Here is a 19,630-nt window from a genome sequence, read left to right as displayed (position 1 = left end):
AGACCCCCTTCTAAAACCTCATCGAGTATCGATTGCGCCGCCGATCGGGCTCTCAGAAAAGCACCTGTCATGCGTTTGAAGAGCAGTTGTCAAGCACGCACAGTGACCGCGCACCACCAACGCCGCTGCCGCTAACGTTCACGCACCTGTCAACCGCAGGCAGGCAGAGCCCCTGATGAGGTGTTACCTAATTGTGTTTTAGAAAGCGATGACACCTCGTCTCTACCTCTCTCTCGCTCCTCTATGATATGTCTCTTAATGCAATTAGGCATAATGAAAAACTAGAAATGGTGAACACTGGAGGGCTGCTGGAAGTGATGTGGGGTGGGGAGGGGAGGGGTGTTGGACTTCCTGCAGAGAGCAGGCATTCAAATGAGAACTTAATAGGAACATCAGAACAAGAGCAGTATATTCTGTGAGATGACAACAACATTAAAAAAATCCAGGTAATTAAAAACATACTCTGTGTTTTGTCAAAGTGGCCGTCATTGTTGAAGTTGAAGCCTCTCAACCCCCTCCCCCCTCCCCTCCTCCCTAACGATTTGGCATAAATACGAATAATGATCTCGGGAAGAGAAAAATGAAGAAGACGGTCAGAGAAAAGCAGGAGAACAACAACAACGGGGGGGAAAAAATCAATCAAAGTATTATACTGAAAAGTTGTTCTGTTCTCAAGGACATCGAGTTCTCGGGCATTCTGTCGGAGCTGTCCAGTAGAAAAAAATGAGACATAACTTGGATGAGACGCCAGCGAGAGGGGAGGGAGAACGGAGAGGGGGGGGGGAGAGAGGAAAGAGACACAGAAATAAACCCAACTCCCATCTGATGACCAGCTTGTCTATAATACTGAATCCCTGCACCGTGCCAAGATGCAGAAACAGGATAAGTCCAGATCGGAGAGATTTGAACTGGTCTCGGGCCTGTGCGAGAGCGGCGACAACTTTCAAGCATGAACAAAATCGCTGTTTCACCTGCTTACCAGTCCTTTTCGTAAGCCGATAAGACATTTGAGCGTAAAATCGAGTGAGGGAAAGAGAGGGAGAAAAAAAGAAAAAAAAACATGATACATGGCATTCATCTTATCGTTTTCTCCCCCAAAAAATTACAGGACAGATGATGTGGCCATCTTGAGATCGTTTGTCAACTGTCAGCTGGGGTTGACCTTGCAAAAAAAAAAAAAAAAAAAATACAAACAGGGAGGAAAATACAAATATACAAAAAAAAGGAGAGGGAGGAGAGAAAAAGGACTGTTGTTTTTGATAATAAAGAGACATTTTGCCTTCCATTTGCAGCGCCAGTTAAAAGCGCAACCAACATGGAAATCCATTACGAAACGCTACTTAAAAAGTGTGACCAATCCTTGTGCAGTCAATTAGGGACTGGAGACAGACTATGATGTTTGTCGGTTTGGGTCTGGCGCATTCTGATCAACGAGGATTTAACGATGAGGAGCAGAGATTTGGTTAGCTTTTTATTGTTTTGTTTTTTTATCCATTATTTTTTCCATGGGGGGGAAGGATACATAGATAGAGGGATGGCATGGATGGGAGGAGGGGGCAGCCAAGCTCCACTTATCTGTTCTCTCTCTCTCTGTCTTTTCATTTACAGAAGCATTAATGTGCACAGCTATGTGCTCATCCATTGTTCTGAGTTTTACAGCATGAAGAATGCATTTGTGGAGTGGAGATTGTAAAAAAAAAAAAAAGCTGTGTTCTTAAACTTAGTGCAGAAGAAATACACAGTATATAATCTAAAGTGCACAAAAAGAATGATTGGCCGGAATAAGTGGGGATGAGGTTTCATATTAAAAAAAGATTTATCTTAAAGTATGGTGTTAATCCTCAGATTAATCCACCCCTCCCTCCTCCTCCTCCTCCTTTTTTTTGCATGCTGGCTTTCATAAAACCTATAACCCATAAAGTTCTTACATTTTCTGGAAACAGGCACGCTAGGCCTGATTTTACAAGAATTGCCGCCCAATGAATCATGCCGAGAATTCATCCTCTAGTAGTGTGCAACTCCAGAACTGATAATTAAACAACAAAACAAGTTTTTCAAAAGGAAGTGCAAAGAAACAAAGAACTTGTTACATAAATGGAGGAAATTTCGTTCACTAATCAAAGGAAAGAATAATGGCGGTTATCACGGATAAATGCAAGAATTGTTTTCAAAACTGCTGGAGCAAAATGTTTAATAAAATGTATTAATATGAATAATTATTATCATTGTCTTTCTTCTTTGTTTTCTATATAATTTGTAAATCAGTGTTCTTTGCTTCAGTGGAAACTCATCACATTAGAACTGCCTGTAAACTGCTGTTAGGCTGAAACATATGGGTGCATGCAGTCGTTAGCCCACTTCATAAATATTTCATTCATATTTCCTGTTTGTGTGCGTGGAGCTGTGTGACTGAAAGCCTATGCATGTGTGTGTGTGTGTGTGTGTCCGTGACTTTCTCGCTCTCTCTCTCTCCATTTTTTTCTTTCTCTGTATAATTAAATCTCAGCAGATTTCCTTTGAAACTGCTAATCATACCAGTAAATCAAGGCTGAGATTTATCTTGATGAAGGAATAGAAAATAACTTCTGAAAGTAACAGAAACACCACTCGAGAACAAACAGAAGCAGGCAAAAGGTGAGCTTGATTTCAGACTTCGCCTCGTAACTGTCATCAGCCATCATTCAGCCTCAAATACGCTTGAATCGCAATATTCTCCGTGCAGGCAGTGTGTTATAGTGTGCGAGAGAGAGCTAAAATGGGATCACAGGCCACTTATTGAGTTCTTACGGACACAAAAGGCCTACTGTTGCAGACAGCTAAAGCTGAGGCAGTTACTGTACCTTTCAAAACTAATATGTAACCATATCTGTTTTAAAAGGACGATTCATATTACTGTGAATGCAGGAGGAAAGTTGTTCCCATCTCCCAGGCCCTAGGAAACTCGAGTCCCGACCTAATGGCCCTCAATTGGAAGGTGGCCTTTTGTGGAAGGGGCATCGCGTTTGTAGAAAAAATGACACATGAAATTTTTGTGGTGATGTAAAGCACTTCAACTTTTTTGATAGCACAATGGCACTTACTGTGCTTTATGGCCGCTGTTGCGACACAAAGGTCATTCCGTATATGACTCAGCGGACAAGGGCAGCACTGAATGAAAATTAGGTTATATGTGATCAACCAAGTTATTAATCTGATTAAAATGGATTCTCTTTGCTTCCTATTTAGCAAGGCTTGGGAGAGAGAGAGTAACACACACACAGAGAGAGAGAGAGAGAGAGAGAGAGAGAGAGAGAGAGAGAGAGAGACGAGGGGGGAGGAAGGGAAACAATAGAACATACTGTTTATTTATCCACAGAAGAGTGCCAGCGCAAACTCCGGCGTAAATTCGCTAACGTAAAAGACAACATCAACACCACAAAATCGGCATTTTTACTTTCCGTATGCAGCGGTGTCCTTGCGGTACTGCCTCATCCAGGTAACCTTTCTAATCCTGATTAAATTACTGCAATTAGAACAGCAGCTCTCCTACCTCCCCCCATATTTCCCTAATAAACAATACGCCATCTTAAATCCATTCGATGGGATTTGCATGGAACAATGCTCGAGCTCGTGCGATTTATTTCCATCTCTACAGAGGAATTAAGTGCATTTTTTAACAGCTAATGGTATAATGTGGGCTTATTTCTCATGCAATGCTTTTCTTTTATGTCGCTCCTCCACTCTTTCTATTTGCAGGAACTTTGCTTCCACCCTGTTTATTTGAAGTCTAAATCAAATGTGGCTTATTGGACCGGCTCTTCTTTCGCGCAGCAGCTTGAACATGGAAGTACGCCGATTCCGACAGATTCGTCTGTAATTGCTACACGACCTCTCAAAACACACCCCTGTTGCCTCTGCCTCAGCCAGACTGTGTTTTCTGTATTTGTTTTATTAACTTTAGCGCATCGTTTGCCATTGATGTGGAATAAAGGAGCAAATAAAAGTTGACATACTTGTGCTTTTTTTTCTTTTTTTAACTCCTGCGCCTGCCAGCCGGAGTCGGGGCATATTCTCTCATTACGTTTGGAGTGCATGTCATTCGCTGTGTGTAAGCATGATCATTATACTGTGTGTGTGAGGTGCGCCCCTACACAGGGAGGAAGTGTTGTTCTGCCGGTACAATCCCTCTGAGAGCAGATCGTCACATCTAAGGGCACCTGGGGAACGCAAGCAGCACAGCTATGAGGAATACCTCCAATTGAACAAAGTCTGAGAAACTAAACAAAACAAAAACAAAGACATAAGATCAAATATATGAGGAGGGGAAAAAAAAAAAACATTGGGTCTAGGAGCAAATCTATTAAGTATTAGCTTAAGGGTTTCTGTCATTAAATGCAAACTATAGTGGGCTACGGGGGAATAAAAATAATGGAAGCATGCCGTGATTACTGCGCCAGTGAGAACACTTCATATTTTCCTCTCCCAAGGTTTCCTCTAACAAGATATTTATTTCTGTCTAATATTATGAATAGCATAATTGTTTTGCTGTCATTAGCATTGAATATTTCTCTGCCTTTGTTGTCATACTGGAACCCGATCCTTTTATTCAGCGACCACTTGCTCTTTTTCTCTCCGCTGGAAACGACGAAGCCTACTGTACCGTACGTCAGCAAGGTACGAGACAGGACTGAAAGAAAGCGAAATTGCTAGGCCTTTCAAAAGCTTTCAGCGCCGCCAAAGTTGATATCAGAGTAAATTAGCGCAGGGAAAAATATTTTTAGAGATTGCACAGCTGCTGGTGGAGAGCAACAGGTACCATCCAGTGGGCTTGACAACAGCTTTTACAATTAATTGCTCTTTGAAACCAGGATTTGCGTTGCTGAGTGACAAGGTGCTAATTCACCTAGGTTGAAGTTAAAATGGTAATATTGAACATGTGAAATAGCACCTCGCCTTTACCCGACGAGCCTTCATCACACTCCGCACAATGGAAAGAGTGGAGATGCACCAACACTGCCTGTCGCCTCAGAGACTTCCAAGGAGAGAGCGAACGAGAGCGAGCAGTCTTTCATTGTGAGAGCGCTTCCCTCCGGCAGTGTGCTCTGAGATGGAGAAGCGTGGGACAAGGCTCAGAGACACAGTCTGATGTGTCATGTCAAGAGTCTACCTTTACTCTGTAATAAGACTGTTTGACAGCTCTTAAATGTACCACAACAGTGCGCTCGGAGGCTGACAGCATTTAAACACCTGGAGACAGGTTAAACGTCATCTGTCAGAGATGAAGGATTCGTCTCTGAGTCTTTTACGAATCAGTCGCATATGTACCATCCTGGTTCGTCGCAGGTTCTCTGGTTCTGACGGTGAGGAGATAAAGATTACGGAGGACCTCTGCGTTCCCGGGGGAGGGATTATGTGTGTATAAAACACGGACCGGCTGACCCTCGGGCCGTATGCATCATCAGAGTGTGACGGGTTCTCCCGCCTCTCCGCGGTCGCCCGAATGCAGGGGCTGCGTGGATGCTAGCAGACTAACACGAGCCATATTACTGTTAATTAGCCACCTGATGAGGACGGCATTACTGGCAATTACCAAGTTTCATCCCTGCGCCGCTTTTTGAATGTGGAGATCTCTTTTTACCAAAAGGGAGATGAAAATCAGGGGCAAACAGCAAGCGAAAAAAAGGAAATCAAGAGATGTTTTGTCTGTTCTGTGTTATATTCCCTCTCGTTCTCGCTAGGCGTCTGTAATAGTTCTAGTTGTCCGTAAATTAGGAGGCCGCAATAATTACTTAGTAGTAATTACTATGTGGTAAATGAGCATGTCATTGAGGTGGAATGCAGTAGTGCGTTTGTGTGTGGAGTAAATTGTTTTTCTAAAAATAAAAAATTCACGAATTTAAACATCGCACAGTGTATGGCAGGGTTCTCTATTGGTGGGTCACAAGTATGTTCCGAATGGGTTGGGGGCTATATATATATATATATATATGAAGAGTTCAGATGCAAAAGTCTCTAAGTGCCATCTGAAATTTTCTTCTAGAATGATCATTTTCATCAAGCTTGTATATTTAAGTTCAGTAATTTCACTTAAATGACAATTAATAGGTCATTTTCATTTCCATTTAAGTGAAATTACTGAACTTAAATATACAAGCTTGATAAAAATGATCATTCTAGAAGAAAATTTCAGATGGCACTTAGAGGCTTTTGCATCTGAACTCTTCATATATATATATATATATATACATATAATTTTGTATGTATTATCAATTATATTTAATACATTTGATAATCACACACACTGTATGGTTCTCAACTGGTGTGTCATGGACAGTGGATAACTATATATATTTATACAATTTATTTTATTGTTTATGATTTTTATAATTAAATCATACAAAATTATATATAGATCTATGATGATCTCATTATGATCTATTATTTCATTAAATGTTTTACAGTGTGTGTGTTTATTATTATCTTACAATAATCATTGTAAGTAAATAATTAAACATTTTAAATATTTTTTAAACATTAAATATTCAGTAAATTTGTAACAATTTTGGTTGTCACTTGTCCAGTGGAAAGTCCTGAAGCAGAACCCATTGACAACCACTGCTACAGTATATGGTATTTGATATATAATGTGACGCAAATCTTCTAGGAATTAAGAGCAAAGGAATGTTACAATGAGCAAGAAAGGTCTGTTCCAAACTAAGCTTTACTTACGTGGACGTGTGATGTTTGTGCAAGCATGTGAGGACGTGTCGTCGTGTTCCTCGGTATGAAGGAAAAGTCACAAGTCGCGTCTGTTTCTTTACATCTGTTAGTTCACTGTGCGCATTGCAGGAGCCATATGTCTTTAATTATTATAATAGAACCTGGTCAGAGAACAACACACACTCACATGAGTGCTTTATTACCACACTCACTGAAAAGAGACGGACTGAAAACAAGAGAAAGAGTGAGAGACAGAGAGGCATTTAAAGTTAGAAGAAGTTAGCGAGGGAGAGAGATGAACTTAAGGCTGACAGGAAGACAGGAAGTAGTGCACTCTCTCTGACCCACACCAGACTAGGGTCAAGACCCGCCCAAGAGAGAATCTGATCCTACACCCTCTTGACAGTGATAATTGGCCACTGGTGACTAAACACCATTTACATTTAACTACCCACTCCTGTCTGCTGGTCAAAATACATGCTAACACACACACACACAGTCACACACACACACACAGGCTCTAGCAGACAGGCGCTAAAATGAAATGAGTAAAAATACCAGGAATTCCCACATTCACACATCATCTTTAACTGCATCGTTTATAAAGGCTTTTTCTTCTGTTCGGAGTTAGTAAGTCTGCTGTGACATATTAAAGAAGGACATATTGTAAACTGATAAACCCAAAGGGATTTGCATAGAAGAAGAAAAGGAAAGACATAAACCAATCCTCCTAAGCATACATCTCTATTCTGTCTTTCTACAGCGAGTTATTCACTCGCTTTATACACCCAGCCACTATTCCTCTCTGTTTCTTTCTATCTTTCTCCATCTCCAATCATCTGTCATTCTCACTGAGTGGTTTGGAGTGAATGGGGACAGGGTTCACTGCTTTTCCACCAGGGGGTGTCATGGCCTTATGAACTAGGATGGTTGGGGTGAGCAGCCCCCTCTTTCATCAGTCCTTCAAGTCTGATCTCTCTATACATACATCCTCTCTCCCTCTTTTTCTGCTCATCTCTCTTTCTCTGCCTACTACGTAATTGTCACTTGAGGAATTTCTTGTCTGTGTGGCAAAACTGGATTGTGGGTGGTGGCTGGACAGCTCTTAGCGGTAAACATCTGAAAACTGTGCTCCTGTGCAGTGTCTAGGGCCTCAGACACTCGCATAGACACACACTTCATACTATTAAGCAGGGTTAGAGATGAAATCTCACACACTTTAGACAGGCCGAGTAACTGTGCTCCATTCCATGAGCGTGCGCTCAAAACTGCTCCTGTGAGAAATCTAAATGTGGCCATTTTTCATGACGGCTAATGGAGACAGGGCGGGTGAATCAAGATAACTGTTTACACTGCAAGCTACGACAACCACGACAATAAAAACAACAACAAAAACAAAAAGGGGCGAGGGCAGAGAGTGTGCGAAGTGCTCGGAGAGAGTGATGGCGGCAGATGGAAAGGACACTAATAATCTCATTTCTCTCATTCTTCCGCTTTTTCTTTGCTTCAAGTGGTGATTTACAATAAACTAAAGCACTTTTTCCTGTGACACGTTTAGATTATTATAGCACACCAGCAAACATTAAAAAAAATGTTGAAGGTTACGTTCTTACTGTCTTCTGGCTATAACAACAAATTGCACAGGTGCTGCAGATAACCGGGTCTGATGTGAGGTTATTATAACAAACGTAGCTTGTGATGATGTGTTGTTAAATTAAGGGGAAGACAAATAGGAGCAAAAGAAAGACAGACAAAGAACACAATGCTCGAGACATGTGCAATGTATAGATGAAGATATGCCACTAACAGACCTAGTATTGATTATATGATACACTTACACAATGGCTGCCTTGCACAATGGAACAAGGCCATTAAGCAATGTGAACAATACAAAGCTAATCCACAAGACTACAAATAGTCTGAGGTGTCTGATAGAACTCGATGCTAAATCTCAGATATATCTTCATGATTAATATGTGCAATGCTTTTTATATTAACTGCAAATAAACTCTCTTAATGCTAATGTGTGATTTCTTCCTAGTTTCAATTAAAAAAAAAAAAAAAGTTTTTTTTTTTTTAATCTTTAAATTAAAAAGAAAAGTAATTTTAGGTATTTGTTGTGAATGTGATTGAAGTAAAATGTGCATTGTGTTTATATACATGGGAAAGGGTTAATCTACAATACTATGCATGTAAGATACTTGCAAAAGAGTGTACTGTATGTGCTTGTGTGTCTTATAAAAGCGGTATAATAATATTGAGGGTGTCACTTTAAAATGACTCTCCCTCGTTCCATCCCAGATGTCAAGGCATGTCGTATTCAGCTGAGATTTCTAAATATTAATGATTTATGCATTATTTGCATACAAACCTAATGCCAAGCCACTTCAGATAATCATATTTTGCCCTGAATTAAATTTTCAGAGGGATTTTTGCTTCATCTATGCCCAGCCCCAAGGAATCGTGCAGAATGTGTTTCACTCAATTTTGTACAAGAGACCCAAGCACAAAATACCCAAGATCAATTTGGGGTTCAAACAGAAAAATAAACTGTAATTTTAGTGCTTTAGTCTTTGTGCAGTTGTACAGTTATATCTCTTTGAGTCAGTATCTATATACATAACAACAAAAAACAAAAGAACATTTTAGTAGAGTGCCTGTATTATACTGTACAAACTGTATTTTCTATCCCCTAACCCTAACCCTTCCAATCACAGAAAACTTTCTGCATTTTAACATTTTCCAAAAAAAATTTTTTTTTTTAAATCACTTATTATGATTTATAAGCTTTTCCTCATGGGGACCAACAATTGTCCCCACAAGGACAAGGATTTCAGATATGTAGGGTAATGTAGGGTTAACCAGACCACACACACACACACACACACGCAGAACAGGTTCAGCAGTAATACTAACACATTCCCTTCAGAAAAGGATGAATAAACTGTCTGTTGAGTTCTCCTCATGGTCATTCAATGCTTTTACTGTATGTATTACTCAAACATGCCCACACACTGTCACAGCATACAGAGGCGCTCGGCTGCCCATCAGCATCCACCAGCGACAAACTGATGGAGTCATGCTTTAAAAATGCCAAACAAAAAACTTTTGTTCTCCAGACAAAGCCTTATCTCTAAAGGTCAATCCCTCTTCACAGAAGCAGGAGAAGAGGGACGTCACAAGGGCACTTTTCAAATGTCTTTGATTAAAGAAGGATATTACAATACGAAACATTCACTGCAATGACAAAAAACTAGCATTCATTTTCAGCCAAGTGAATGACCTCCTCTAAATATTAAAAATGCAACAGGTTCCTCCATGACAGACATATTTTCCATAATTGAAAGGTCAAAAGCACCATTAATTGTTAATGTAAACCATTTTGAAGGGAGGAAAGTGAACACACATGGCAGTCTTGAGACTTCACTTTTCTCTTTATGTAGTATAATTCTCTTGTTTGATAGATGATGCAAAAACTAAAAACTAAACGCTATGGTCTTATTTTACTTTGATACTTCAAACTATCACTGTGATGTTTGATTAAACAGCTGCACAAATATTTGTTAATCTCTTTGACTTTTCTTGTTTTTCCAAGGTTATGACTAGATATTTAGACAGTTTTTTTTTTTTTTTTTCTCCACATAACTGACTCACATCGTCGACTAGTTCAGCTGACGTGAGTGTCAGTGGTTGACTCACTTGTGGTTAATATTACAGTGAAACAGAGATCCAAATGTCATGGCACAAAAATAAATAAATGTATACATAAATAATAATACTTAATACATATACAGCCTTAAAATAAAATAACTACTGCTGAAAAAATGATTTATACTGACATCTATACAAATTTTGTTTCATCCAATTCAGTGTTGATAAATGTGTGGCTATTAATCAAGCACAATACAAATAAACCGTCTTAAATGAACAGCTAGATCATTCCAAATTAAAGGAACAATAAGTATTAAGATTTGTGAGAATGAAGCAGCTTAATAAAACAGTACTGTCTGTTTAAAAAATACTTGCAGTACTAGTTTACCCTCTTGATTAATCCTACAGCTATTTGCAGTAAGATTGTTTTACTGGTAGCAAAAAAAAAAAAGAAAAAAAAAAGTCTGCCATGCTCCTCTGTGTTTGCAGAGTACAAGTAATAACACCAATGTAAAGCACCGAATGTCTATCTCAACTGAAAATTAGCGTCTCCTTAATGAATAATATATTAAAATTAAAAAGAAAATGGAGGACACGTTTTATTACCTGACTGTTTTACTTCAGCAAAAGCAATCTTTCAACTGTAAGAAATACCCTTAAAAAAGACGTCTAAAGTCTGTGGCACACACTTACTTTCTACGACAGCTGCCCAAACCAAACTACAAATTCAATTCTTGGAGATTTGCTCTCTTTTTTTTATTCATGGTTACTCTCTTTTTCTTTTTATCACCAAATTTACAGAAAGGGCAGTGTGAACCACAGTAGTCTCAAGGAGCACCAGTAACCTTAGCAGAATCATGAAAGCTGACAGATCATTTTTCACAAGGCCATAGATCCCGGGCTGCTATAAAGTAATGGGCTTTTGGGAGAGGCCTTTATGAAAGCTAAGATAGTTAAGTTCTGTGTGCTAGAGATGACACAGGGACCATCAGCTCCTGGTCTGCTTCAAAGCAGACACCCTTATTCCCAGAAAGAGGAGGGAAGGAGAGAGGGTGGGACTGGAGCTCTTGTAAAATGACAATATAATAAAGATTAATATGTTACTTTGTCATCCTGATGGTCTCTAAACTTGCCCCGAAATAAGGTTGAAATCACTCAAAAGCAAATCTTGCTCCTTTAGAGAGTTTCTGTATTGGTGCGTTTCTGACCAATGAGGGAAACATTGAACAAATGTCCCAATTTGTAATTGGTTCACAAATAAGAAATAGTAGATTCTGTAGTGATGATGTGCTGCTCATAATGTAGTGCATATCATGTGTTTACTTGCCGGAGAGTGTGTATGTACTGTATAACAGTGAGTCATTTTGAAAGTCATTGTTCTTTGATTTATGACACAAAAAAAGAGGTTAATGTTGTCATACTCACCAGAGGGGTCATTTCTTTTCATGCTGCTGGTGCCGCTGCCGCCTCCATTGGAGCCACTGCCAAGGCCTCCGTTGAAGGCTGCAAGGTTCTCTGAACTGTAGGCCCGCAGGACAGATAGCATGTTCATCTGATGCTCCAAGTGGGCCTGATCAGGCTTTACCAGGCCAGGAGGACCAGCACTCGCGGAGAGAAGACCAAGGCTTGCCTGCTGTTGCTGCCACTGCCTTTCAGGGGTGGAAGGCTGAGGAGGAGAAAGCCCAGAGCTTTGGGGGCCCATATTTAGCTTGCATCTTTGGATGTCCTTCCCTGACAATGGAGATTCAGGAAGCATTTGCATGGATCCACGATCCTCCTCCTCAGGATCACCCATCTCCATCTCCTCTTCTTCTCCGGGCTCCTCTTCGTCATCTGAATGCATATGCCTCTCTGTAGCAGTGGGGTTGGGCAACGATTTATCACGACTCACTTCATCTTCTTCAGACTGGCCACCATGTTCCTCGGAAGCCTCTATCTCGCTGCAAGATGCCTTGTCGGATAGGTCGTCCAGAGGGCCTTGACCACCCATATCATTCAGCTGAATTTGCTGCTGGTCCAGGAATCCAACAGGCCCTCTAGCAGAGCCATCATACACAGGACCAAAGGGCTTGTAGAAGTCACTGGAGAATGCTCCAATAGAGGCTCCATGCGGGGGCTGCTCCAGATGGTTGGACCAGCCTGCTTGTCCCTTTAGATCCCCAGACTCAGTCTCTCTGTCCCTGGACAGGGCTCCCTCATGGTGATGAAGGCCTGGTGGTAGAGGAGCCAAGCCAGTAGATTTGCCAGCATGGGAAGGCTCTCCCAGTAGATGCTCCTTAGTATCTTTGCCTGGGCCACACTTGCCTTTACCTAGGTGGTTGGCTTGGAGGTGGAGGGCCATCAGCTCAACAGAGGCAGTTGTGAAGGAGCAGAAGAGGCAGCCATGCCAGGCAACATTGTCCTGGATGGTGATGGAGGCTCCAGGGAGGGACCCCGCTTCAGGTCTAACAGACAAATCCAGAGGCTCATACTGGGAGCGGCCACCCTCAGCTGGTTTGACATCATTGGTGGGATTCTCTTCCTGATTGGCCTCACTAGCTCTTTTGTTCTTGGCCTCTGCGCTCTCCTGGCTAAAGTGCTGGCCATGCAGCTGACTCTCTCTCATCTCTTTCTCCTTCTTCATAGAGTTAAGGACAAAGCTGTCCATGAAAGCCTGCAGGGAGCCCTGGAAGTTGACTCCATTTCCCACCATACTCTGGTAGGCCCGGCCCAGGTCGGAGAAGCTGGCAGGACTGTCCCCTGCAGAGGCTGGTCCCTCAGGACTCTTTATGTTATCTGTGGTGGGTTCAGGCCCCGGTCCGTGGCGATCACGTTCCCTTTCACGGTCTCTGTCTCTGGGTGAGAGCATTCCTGGTGGAGCCCACTGGTGTGGGAGCATTTGACCCCCTCTGAAGTCAAGACCAGAGGGCATCATGCCTTTGAACACACCGCGAAGGACATCAGGACGAGCAAAGACCCCACTGCCGCTGCTGTTCTTGCCATGGTCATCCTTGTGTTCAGAAATTGGAGGGTGGTTGGCTGAGGGGCCGCTTCCATTCTGTCGCTCACGGTGATGGCGCTCCAGGTGGTACTTCAGAGAAGCTGACTGAGTGCCTGCATAGTCACAATGAGGGCACCTGTAGGGCTTTTCACCTACAGTGAGAGTGATAGAAAGAAACAAAGACAGACAGGAGCTGATGTCAGTACAGCAACAATAATATAGGTGCCAACAAGCTCAGCAGGAACCCTGGGCTTGTTCCACCTGTCAGAAGAAGAGCAAAATGAAAAACAACATGTAAATATTTGACAGGAATCATGTCAGGGATTACGTCAAGCCTCTCTAAATCTCACATTCTGCAGCGTTCGACCACATTTATCACTTAGTAAACAGTCCATCAGCCTTTTTGAGAGGAGGGAGGAGTTTCAATACGGGTCGATCCAGCTCAATCCAGCTCCTAGGAGTGAGCCATCACTCACGTCAGCACCATAAAAAACATATCACCATATGGTGCCTTCAGTCCACTACAGAGATCATATTTTCAACTGACAACAAAACTGTCTGGATGTTATCTCTGTTCACATGGGGAACTGCAGGCTTGTGGTGCTGCTGGTTGCTGCTGTCTCTCTCGCTCTCTCACTGTCTGTCTCTCTTCTGGCCTTGTCTGCTGTCAAGTCTCTACCTTGGTGGTTGAGCTTTTTCTATGGTCATTCTCTATTTGCAGTTTATCATTGTGAGGATAAATCAAGCCCAGCAGAAGCTTTTCATTCCCCCCGGAGGACAACTGTGACCCCTCAGTCCAAATGCACCAAATAAAAGGCCCTCATTTGAGAGTGAAGATAGTCTAAATGATATAAACACACCATATGTGGTGCACATGAGCATTCCTCATAAGGAAGCCTCACACTGTGGATTACAAAATGCTAACCAGCATGAAATGTACTGTAAAAGAAGGCATGCAGGCAGTTTAGAAACACATGCAAATGTACAATAATTCTTATTAAAAACGAAAAGGGAGCAGCATTTAACAAGAGAAAGATTTTAAATTGCATTTGCATGATCCAATCAATATCGATATAAAATACTTTCTGACAACAATTAGAATAGGCTTGGAATGAAAGCTAGATTTATAAGATCAATAAGCAATAAACTAAATGCAAGGTTTGATTTTTGAGACCCTGTAATGTTTAAGGAATGAAGTGATGTTGTGCGAGGTGGAAAAAAGACAGTGAGGGAGGGAGTTTCGAGAGATATGGGAAAATGAAAATAAAAGCATGTTTGTCAATGTGTGTGTGTGTGTGGCTATAAACGCTTAGATTATACACATGGAAAACATTTTTTAACCCAGAAAAAATGTTGCATTGTTACGCAAGACTGAATTGAATGATTTAAGTCTGGCTCTGTAGTAAATCATGGATATAATTAGCAAATGGCATAGTGCTCAAGTAATTTATCATTATTTGGAGGGCGCCATTCCAGAAAAAGAATGGAAAATCTGCAGACCCACTGCACAGCTTCCTAAATAAAGGATTGCAAACAAAAACTCAATACTATATTGATAAGGAACAAATATACAGAGGGACATATAGTGAAGGGCAGGGGGGAGAAAAAAAAAAGAAAGGGGTAGAGGGCTGTCTTTTGTTCTTTTACACAAGAGTGTTTGAAGCGCATATTCAAAAGGCATCATACAAGATGAGCTTTTAACCCAATAAGTGCTTATCCTCTGAGCAGGATAACAGAGGCTTGGTGTGATTCAATAAGGAAACGTCCTTGATGCAAATGATCATTTTCAGTTCCTTTAACTGGAAGGAATGATATTCTGTACCCAAAATTAGAGCACAATTAGAGTGATCTGCTTTTCTCCACCCCATCTTGGGCATCTGCTCATGAAAATACTGATAACATCTACATTTATTTTAATAAAAAAACATATTAGCACAAATATTATGCTAATAAATTATGACATGCCAAAACTATAATTCAGACCAATCGAGGTAAGGCCTATTATGCATAAATATATATCTGAAACGTGAACACTGTCGCTGGTTGTGTTTATGTGAGTGTGAGTGTGTGTTCAAATGCCTGTGTAAGTCTCTGTGCGTGTGGCATGTTCTTTGTGCACCATTTGGGCTCAGTAAGACATCTGCTCCATCATACGTCAGGGGCATGTGTGACATCTGGGGAATATACTGTATCCTGCCTTGCAACATTACACACAATTTACTGCTAAAGGTCATTATGTACCCGTTAATCCACTTTTAATTGATATCCACACAAACAACACAACCTCGGGGAAACAAAATGGATCGCCAAGGCAGAGAGGTAAAGAGATTATTATTTTTCATCTTTTGAAATGAGAGAGTGCAAAACTCTCTCAAAAAGTTTCCAAAGCTCACTCTTATGGCTGATGGACTGTGTTAATGAAAATAGAGAGGAAAAAATACATATCAAATTGCCATCTGGTATAGTGTGACAGGCTTTATATAAATTACAGAGACCTCTCACTGTGAGCGGTACATATCCATTATCATTTCGCAAGTTCACTTCTAACAGAGAGCATTCGGTCTCAACACTTGAAGAAGTCCAGCGCAAACTGATTTCATATGGATTTGTGTGATTTGTCATGACTCCATAGTAACAGTTCAGAATAAACACCCACAGCCTTTACAGAATGGCAATTAAAATAGTTAATAGATATGACATACTTTAAGATGAATTTCCATATGGCTTTACAGAATGGTGAAAGACAGCCTGCATTCCACAGGGGGATAGAAAGAGAGAGGGATTGACTGCACTGGAAAAATAGATGTGTTTTTTTTTCTTCCTTAAGCTATGCTTTATCTATGCCAAATGTAGAAACAAGAATGTCAAGGTGTTCGAGTTCTCAAGCCCTCCATGTAGTACCCACAACTTCTATTTACATTTTAAATTACCCTTTACTGTATGGCTCATTACTTCAATACTTCCATTCATCTTAAAGACTTTTAGAGATCTAATTCACCATGTAGTAAGCAAATAAGCATTACCAGAGAGAACAAAAACAAAAATAAAAAAAAGACCGTAATGAAACCGCAAAACCATGCACCAGGCAAAAACTCGGTGGTGCAACCATCAGATTTCCTACAGGAAGTCTGATGAGTGACCTTTGTAATTTACAATGCTTATGGTTTGGAACAGTAGCAACTGACCACAGACCTGAGTTTAATCGCTCTCTCTCCCTCTTCAAAGTAAACCTTCAAAATGTTGTTCGATACAACCATAAACCTCCATCCAGCCGTGTGAGCCAAATCTCCTCGGTTCAATCCAAGTCTTGCTCAAGATGCATAATGGCCCCCAATCACCAAGGTGAACTCGCACGGCCGATGCCTGTCTGTCCTCTGTCTCTCTTCAAACAAAGGTGATTTCGTCTGGCATGTTGGTTCTCCTATAGCCTCAAGTTATGCGTAGCCATTGTCAGGAGCAAGGACCTTTTTATTTTTTATCTACAGCTGCTTACTGCTAAATACTGCCTTGTCCAGAAGGGGACAATCTGTGTCTCTAATTGCTGTCACTGAAGCCTAGATTCATTATGTGACTTTCCCATTAAAATGTGAGCATTAATTTGTATAATGAAATATCACCCACTGCAGTGTTCATTAGCTGTGGCCCCACACTATACGCTGCACAATGTTAGCTACCTAGAAAACTGTGCTTAATTTCACTAATGGATATTTTCCCGCTCACTGTTGGAGAGGAAATTAATACTGTAACATTAGCTCTTTAACTTTTGGAGAAATTTAAATTCACTTCATTCCTTTCAAGCCGACGTTAGAGAGTCATTAATCTAACATTGTGTCGCACAATGCCCTGGCCTCCTCAGTAAGCAACGCTATTGTGATGGGATAACGGAATCGGGATTGAGGCCCGCTTTGTGTCATCCGCATGTCTGATTGCTTTAAATCAAGGCAGGATATTTGTTTAATGTCAATGCCGTAGTTTCAGCCTGATTGGAAGGGCCTGTTATTCCTGTAAATTATTCGAGCAGAGCAACCCGAGACCTGCGCCGTATCTCAGACGTCTGTCAGCCAGGAATCTTTATGACAAACCTATAACCGATCAGCAAAGAGTCACACATCTTGCAAGTACATCAAGGCTCGTGTAAATTGCTGCATCGACAGAAAGTGAAGCGCCCGTGTGTAAACGCGCTCTGGCCACACCGCACACACACGTGGGCCATCCCGGCGAGCGGAGTGAGTGAGTTAACGGAGGCTTGGGACGCGGGCCTCTGTTTCCTCTCGGCTGAAATACAGCCCTACTGGGGACCCTTACCCCCTGCTCTGAGCAGGCATAACTCAACCTCCCTCAGCCAGAAACATATTTCCCCACTCCATCCACGGCTCTCCTGCTAGGAGGACATAACCAGCCTGTCCAAAGCCTTAACCCCTCTGTTTAAAGACAATTTAAACACTTTACTGTGACTGGCTGTCATTACATGTATGTTTGACACTCTTGTATGTGCAGCATTATCTAGCCGTATGCTGCATAATGGTTTACAGAGCTCTTTCTTCGAGTCATTTCAAGGGAAATCACTCTTTCCAACTGCCTCACAGTCCATATTAGATAATAACAAATGCAGATGACAGCGATCCGCAGACTTCATATGAGTACTGTATTGAAAATGAATACTATTTCCTGAGCTTCTGTTATAACAGAAGATGAAAACACTGCTGGCTAAGAGAGTTACACATCAGCTCCATTGTTAAGCATGCCTTATAATCAACCTTAATGCTCCAGAATACCGCAGCTATGTGCTTCTTATTAAGTGGGACAAACACCATCTGGGTGGTCTCGGCTCGTCCTTGCATGCACGTACCAAAAAAATAGCAACCATCGATTCCCTGAGCTGCGAGTGATTTCAGTTTACAGTTAAGGAAAGAAGCGGGATATGTCAAAAGTTTGGAAACGTTACGATTTTGTATGTTTTTGAAAGAAGTCTCTCATGCTTACCAAGGCTGCATTTTTTTAATTCAAAATACAGTAAAAACAGTAATTTTGTGAACTATTATTACAATTTATACATGTAAAAATGTAATTTATTCCTGTGATGGCAAAGCTGGATTTTCAGCATCATTACTCCAGTCTTCAGTGTCACATGATCCTTCAGCTCATCCTTTGCTGCTCAAGAAACATTTATTATTATTATTATCAATTTTGCTGCTTAACCTTTTTTTGTGCAAGACATTTATAATGTCGATTTATATTTAATAAATGCTTTAATAAATGTAATGAATACATTTAATGAATGCAAATAAATTATGTTCAATGAACTTTCTATTCATCCTGAAAAATCAAAAAGTATCACCATTTCCACAAAAATGTTAAGCAGCACAACTGTTTTCAACATTGATAATAACAATAAGAAATGTTACCCGTGCGTCACATTAGCATTCATTTAATTATTTATTTATATAAAGCACATTTAAAAACAATTCAGGGTTGACCAAAGTGATGTACAGATCATTATACTCAAATAAAAACACAACAGATTACAATCTATGAAATAACAAACACAAAACTAAGTAATTCATAAAAAATAAAAAATAAAAACATTAGGAAAATATATTTTAAGAGTAATGATGCTGAAATTTAATTTTAAAATATATTCAATCTCTAATCAATTTAATCTCTAATAATATTTTGCAATATTACTGTTTTTACTTTTAGATTAAATAAATGCAGCCTAGGTGAGAATTAGAGACTTCTTTCAAAAACATAAAAAAAAACATGTAAAGTTCCCAAAGTTTTGACAGGTACTGTATTAACATTAACAATTTAGAAAAATTTAGGAAAAAAATGAAGAGATTAGAAAATGTACTCAATAATAATATTTATAATATGTGTTTTAGAAGTGTTAAGTGTAAACCTTTAAAAAAAAAAAAAAGTTTAATATTGTTATTATTATTGTTGTTGTTTCTTTTAATTTTAATTTTAATTTATTATCCACATATTAAAAGACCGTCTTTTTTTTTACTCTCGTATACATGAACAGAGACAGCAGTGTGCTGAATCTAAGGTGACCTCTGAGTGCTTATCCTGGTTATCCTACATGTTAACTAGGCCGGCTGTGCCTGCTAGTGAGCCTCAGCCTTGCTCTTGGGTGGATCAGCAGCAGGGTCTCCTGACAGCCACTGGACCAGCACTGCTCACTTCATTACTCTGCTGGGCTGGGGCGTCCTCCCTCACATACCTGAAGTTCATTTATGGGCTCAGGTTTTAAATTCCACTAAATGGGCTGTGTAAAATGTGCATTATTGTACGCCAGGA

General features: G+C 40.6%; 1 protein-coding gene across 5 annotated transcripts in view; it reads right to left on the bottom strand.

Moving 5' to 3' along the window:
- Positions 1–19,630, bottom strand: part of znf536 (zinc finger protein 536) — a 179,680-nt gene that overhangs the window by 41,209 nt on the left and 118,841 nt on the right. For 4 of the 5 annotated variants that reach the window (XM_084403854.1, XM_084403856.1, XM_084403858.1 and 1 more), the window contains exon 6: positions 11,776–13,482. In XM_084403854.1, the coding sequence (XP_084259980.1) occupies positions 11,776–13,482 (1,707 nt within the window). Of the gene's footprint in view, positions 1–11,111; positions 13,483–19,630 lie in introns of those variants that run through there. The other variant, XM_084403857.1, reaches the window with a different exon arrangement.

The sequence above is a fragment of the Rutilus rutilus genome (assembly GCF_951802725.1).
Source record: "Rutilus rutilus genome assembly, chromosome: 3".
Lineage (NCBI taxonomy): Eukaryota > Metazoa > Chordata > Actinopteri > Cypriniformes > Leuciscidae > Rutilus > Rutilus rutilus.
Note: the sequence above shows the minus strand (reverse complement) of the source record. Positions and strands in the feature narration are given on the sequence as shown.